The 5,855-nt window shown below is 36.5% G+C and overlaps 1 protein-coding gene across 2 annotated transcripts; it reads right to left on the bottom strand.

Moving 5' to 3' along the window:
- Positions 1 to 574: 574 nt before the first annotated feature.
- LOC102303863 (5-hydroxytryptamine receptor 4) lies at positions 575 to 5,220 on the bottom strand. Of its 2 annotated transcripts, XR_006054687.1 has the most exons (3): positions 5,144 to 5,220; positions 1,330 to 3,235; positions 575 to 772 (listed from the first exon to the last, which is right to left on the bottom strand). XR_006054687.1 is itself a non-coding variant. In XM_042223375.1 (2 exons), the coding sequence occupies exon 2, from the start codon at positions 3,220 to 3,222 to the stop codon at positions 2,146 to 2,148; it is 1,077 nt and encodes a 358-aa protein (XP_042079309.1). In that variant the 5' UTR covers positions 3,223 to 3,235; positions 5,144 to 5,220; the 3' UTR covers positions 575 to 2,145. The 2 variants fall into 2 exon arrangements, 1 of the variants encoding a protein (XP_042079309.1); XM_042223375.1 differs by having other exon boundaries at positions 575 to 3,235.
- Positions 5,221 to 5,855: the final 635 nt, after the last annotated feature.

Raw genomic sequence — 5,855 nt, forward strand, 5'->3', positions numbered from 1 at the left:
ATTACAATTTCATCTTCTCTCCCCGCTTGAGGTCTTTGTGGACAGAGTGTCCCAAAACCTATCCAAATACAATGGGTGAGAGGGAGCATACACTTCATAATACCCTCGTAAGGCACAGATAATCAATCACACTGACCTTCGAGCAACATGAAGTCTCAAGTTTACCCGACCAATATATTTCCACAGGCTGACCTAACAGCACACACAGAATGAACTCTGTACACTATAGTCACTTTTTATGTGCAGGATTTACTGCATGGTTGATGTATCGGTCTGGGCTACACTGTAAAGGCCACCCCAATATTTGCATCAACATATTAACAGCTGTAATGATAAGCCATAGCACATCATCACATCCAATATTATACAGAGAAGACCATATGAATAGAGATGGGTTTAATGCACTAATGTCTGAGAACCATTAACACGACGATTAGAAAATTGCTGCGGTGCTTCAGTGCAAACAATAAGAATTAAAGTTTACTACAAATGTTCCTTTGTCATAAGTCATATTGTCATTTTCTAGCTCTCACAAAATGTGCTAACCAGAGGTTACTGAACACATCCAGTAAATAACAGAAGATCAAAGTATTTGGGACAGGGCACGCAGACTTAGTTCCTTAAAAGCATTTGTATCACATAGGAAAACATGTCATTAATGATAATAATTAGGAGGTGTGGCCCAGTAGGGTTTTTTTTTTCACATAGTGTATTTAATTACCTTAAATCTGTTTCTCTTCCTGTCCCATCTTAAACTGAGATTTCACTGCATCTGTAACAGTGATGGAGGTAAGTAAACAAGGTAAGTAAAAGTATTTATTTTAATCATAAAAAAGTCATTTTTTATGAAACAATATTTCTGACTAAATGTCTTGAAGTGTCACTTGAAGCTGTATCAGCAGGTAAGGTTTAATATTGTAGCTGTCCTACAGGGACCACACAGTGAGAAAAAGTCAAGCACAACATCTAATAAACATCAAATTTATAAAATCATGTAATGTGTATTTATATCAAAACTCTCAGGGTGTAAGTGTAAGTAGCTATTGTAAATATTGTGCTGCAGAATTATACAAACTGCAAATACCAGCAAAAGCGGAACAAAAGACACATCCAAATTTGTGCTGTGCGCTTTGTTCTTCATATTATTTTTGCTTCCGCTTACATTCAAACTGGTGTGAATTCCTGCTTCTCTGCCAGTCAGTTCAGTCAGTTCTTGCTAGCCAGTCTTATCTTGAGTTTATTATAATGTCAGTGAATTTTATCACTATAGTTTCAAATTCTTGAGCAAAGAAGAGCAAATTTATAAACATCAAAAAGCTTTACCTTTACCTGAGGTTTAAATCTGCATGTTGCTGAAGTGAAGTTTCATCTGTTCCTTTCAACTTGCTTCTCCAAGTCTTGCTTCACAAATCTTCCAAACTTTCCCCCATTTAGGTCTTGGGAATTGTTTACTCTTACATAAAACCTCTAATTTAGGTATCTTTTGGTTCTCTTTCTTATTAGATGAAAAACAGTACTACCACAAATTTAAAACCTTTGGCCTATTGTTTAGGCCTTTAAAAATTACTTTAAGAATAAATATGGGAATGGTCAGCACCTAGGATGTAGTTAGTTTTAGTTCAACACAAACCCTGGAGAGGCAGCTTTTGACACTTTAACCTTTCACATTGCCTACTCATTGGGAATTGTACCATCATCATTACTGCCTTTACACATTCTTTAAACACAACAGAGGATCTTCTAAGGACAGAGCAATTCACATAAGTTAGCCAAAACTTCTAACTGCTTATTTCCCACAGTTCCCACTCTTACTTAACTTTATGATCTGCTCATTTTTCCTCTTGTAAATCCTTTTGAAACAAATGTAATAATAATAACAAGAAAAATGAATAATGTAATTTTTTATGAAAATGAACCCATAGGCTGGGAACAAATTCTTACATAATGGTTGAAGGCATAGTTTTAAACCCACCCTCATTAGTAGACAGGTCACAGTTAATGATATTCTTTCAGTTTTAAGCATATTTTGCCTTGCTGTTAACAGAAACTGTGGCTGAAGTAGTCCGAGAGTAATGTTGTTGATTTAAAAAAAAGTAGCCCTCACTGTTTGTTGAAATATCTACACCTACATTTATAGATACTATTTTAGGATTGCTCTGCACATTCATTTGCCTCTTTTCGAGTATGTGATAATTCCATTCCTGGGGATGATCCGGGCAGGCATACCCTGCAGCCCATAAACATGAGGAATGCCCTCCGAAAGGAGCGATTGAACAAACCATACAGGAAAGGGTTTAGGGATGAGTTGATATACCCTAACCACAGAAAGAGATCCCAGAGGACCACCTCTGTGCTGTATTCAATGAACGGGTCCACGATGTTGACAGTAAAGAAGGGCATCCAGAAGATGAGAAAAACTCCCATGATGATACCTAAAGTTTTTGCTGCCTTTCTCTCCCTCTTCATGGCATTCCTGTGTCTTTTTTTCTTGCTTGAGTCTTTACCCACTCCAGCAGCCATCTGGCTTTCCATGGCACTGATCTGCCTGGCCTGCCGCTTGGCAGCTTTGAAGATCTTCCAGTAGGCTACTAGCATGATTGCCATGGGCAGGTAAAAGGCTACTAAAGAAGCCATGACAGCATAAATGCGACTGACCAAGAACACACATAAATCTTTAGGAATCACCATGTCTACACCAGCAACATGAAGGTCTAGCATAATGGGGCCAAAGGAAATGAGTATGGGGACAAGCCAACATACAGCAATGAGGAGAGCTACCCGCCTGTGGCTCATCTTTAAAGAGTAAACTAGAGGGTTACAGACAGCATAGTAACGGTCGAAGGCGATGCAGCTGAGATGAAATATGGAGGCAGTGCAGAGCATAACATCTAGGCTAGAGTGTATCCGACAAAAAAGAGAACCAAAGTACCAGCACCCCTCCACAGTTCGAATCATACTATAAGGCATCACTACAAGGCCAACTAGGCAGTCAGCCACCGCCAGGGACATGACGAAGCAGTTTGTGGGGGACTGCAGCTGCTTGAAGTAAGCAATGGACAAGACCACCAGGAAGTTGCCCACAACTGTGCAGATGATGCCAACCGACAGGAAAGCATACAGGAAAATGCGAGAGACCCGATGCCTCAATAAAGTACACGATTGAAGTTCAAGTTGAAGAGATGTGTTATCATCTCCAAGCCATCCCAAGGTGCTGTTATCCATGGCCTAATCAAACCTGTCAAAACATACAGAGAGAATTGGAAATAATTACTTCGAGGCATTTCATAGCACCACTCTATGGCACATTAACAATGAAAAAGTGGACAAACCACCCAGAATCCTGTTTGTTTCAGGCTGAAATGCAGCTCCGGGGCTACTTTTTATCAGTAAATCTTTGAACAGTGAACTTTGGTTTGCCATATAAATCACAAGAGACCATGGGCCTGAAAAGCTTGTTCTCAGAGCAGGGGGCGTATCTAACACACAATCTCTTTGCTTGCTGTGGCTAGCAATACCGGGTGGCCTTCTAATCAACGCAGATGTTGTTATAATGATTGAAAGGTTATATTATATTTTATTTACAAAATCACTACTGGACATTTAAAAAAAAAGGCTTAATGCATCAGACAATAGTTTGAATACCTTCAGAGGGAAGTGAATTCTCCAAATTCTCCAAAAGTAGGTGGATTTAGAGTCACAAACAAGCAAAATTACAGTATTACAGTGCAACCATGTCTCGTAATGCATGTCGAGGTAGGAGGTATTAAGACATTGTTTGGACTGATATTTATTTCCAATGCTCCCCTCTATTTGGTTCTTGACCAACCCATTTTAAAAATTAAACAAAACACCTTTTGTGAAACCATTTTATACCCATCAACACTGTAAATACTGCAACTTGAATTACTTGTTATATAGAACAAGGCCATTGTGCATTATAAAATTACAAATCATCAGCACTTAAGGAAAAAAAAAGTTAATGTCACGTTTCAGTTGAAATGATGATAACTTTGAATATTAGTCTCTAATTAGTCCCAAATTGAGAAAATCTGAACCTGAGTTGCTGAAAACGTTACTTACTGTGTATTTTAGCATTGTGATAAAGAATATGATAACTAAAAGAAGAATATAATCATAACTAGAAAATATATTATTTAAATTATTATTAAATTATGACAGAACCAAAAAAGTTAAGAGGCGCAAAACAAAATTAGAAAGCGCTGTTCTTCAGACAGTTGGGACGCAGTTCTTGAATAAGTGCTGAGGTCACAGAGCTTATCTTAATGAGGAGTTCCTGGTCTTTATGCACATTACTGTACAGATTAACACAACAAGTGATACCACACATAACTCAGCTGCTTTAACTTTCAGTAGTAAGTTACTACTACTTAGACCATTTTGATAATGATTTTTTTTTAAAGTCTTCTTTTGTTTGCTGCAATTAGTGGGTTAAAAAAACAACTTCTCAACTTTTTATAGTACAATTTTATATACCTTTATGTCCATACTGGTTTTTGCTGTATCAGAAAGTCTGTTTATTTGCACTGTTGACCATTTATTCTGGAAAAGCAGTTTTACTGTAGCACCTACCTCATCAAAGAAATAGAAGGCAGTTCAGCATTCAGCTAAAAGGTGTAGGAAGAGTCATGTTCACGGCCCTGAACGCATCATTTGATCTTTTCATTCTCTCATTTTTCTATTTATTGTACTTCCAGCCTATAATCATTTGTGCAACAGCTATATATTTGCATCTGGGTCTGATAATAGTCCTATCTAGCACAAAATGATCTGTCAGTTGATTTATATTATTCCTGGTGAAGGATTATGTATTTTTATTTTTTATCTTCACATCTTTCTGTCATAATGATCAAACAAAGCACTTGCATTATTTTGCACAATCTTAATTACAAATTATATAGGGGTGAAGCCCCATTTTTCATCTCAAATATAAATGCTTCAACTCACAACATCACAGGGATTCTATCAGAACAAAGAACAACTTGGTTACAGTTTAACTAAGCTTATTTAAAGCTGTAAACATTTCAGTCAGGGTTAGCGCTCACTAAATAAACAGTATTGTTTATTATAACAATTTCCCTTCACTAGCGCTCATAGAAAAACAGGTTAAAAAAATGACACTCACCTGTGATGAAGAAAAATGATCGTCTGCTCTTGTGTGTGTCATACTGCAGCTCTGTCAGCCTTAGATTTACACCGACGAGAGAGATAGTAGAGGAAGCGGGCTGTAATGAATACATGCAACAATAACCACACTAATTAAATGCCTTGCCTTGCCAACTCCCCTGCTAACACAATTCAAATGAATGTAAAAAAGGAAACCATTTTTTTTTGTTTTAGATTTTTTTTAAAAGATTTTCTGATGTGTGCACAGCGGCACAAAAGACATTATGTGGTTTAGAACAATAAAAAAAAAAATTAGAACATATCTGACACCCAAGTAATACAGTAAAACATAAAAAAAACCCTCTTTTTTTAAAGTAAGCAATTCCATATGGATAGGTCAAAGCATATTTTAAAGATCTAGAAGTCATTGGCTCCTAGTACAGGAGGTAAATATGTGAATGATATTTTTGTAAAATACCCAACCAATAAATGGACTTATTTATTTTCGCTTCAGGAAAGACTGCTGTAACTTTATCAGGGGTTACTAGTCTGCAACTGAAAAAACCAAGGTCAGCAAGTTTTCAAAGCAAGTTAGGATCATTCAAAACAATATAAAAGTAATTTTAAGAATCAAATTTGCTATTAGAAACAGTGAAATAATAATTAAAAAACAAAACAAATTCAATTTGATGAAATAATTAACAAACGATTTATTCAATTATCTGATTTCA

This window comes from Haplochromis burtoni, unplaced genomic scaffold (assembly GCF_018398535.1).
Source record: "Haplochromis burtoni strain Fernald_Lab_line unplaced genomic scaffold, NCSU_Asbu1 Contig_110, whole genome shotgun sequence".
In the NCBI taxonomy this organism is placed as follows: domain Eukaryota; kingdom Metazoa; phylum Chordata; class Actinopteri; order Cichliformes; family Cichlidae; genus Haplochromis; species Haplochromis burtoni.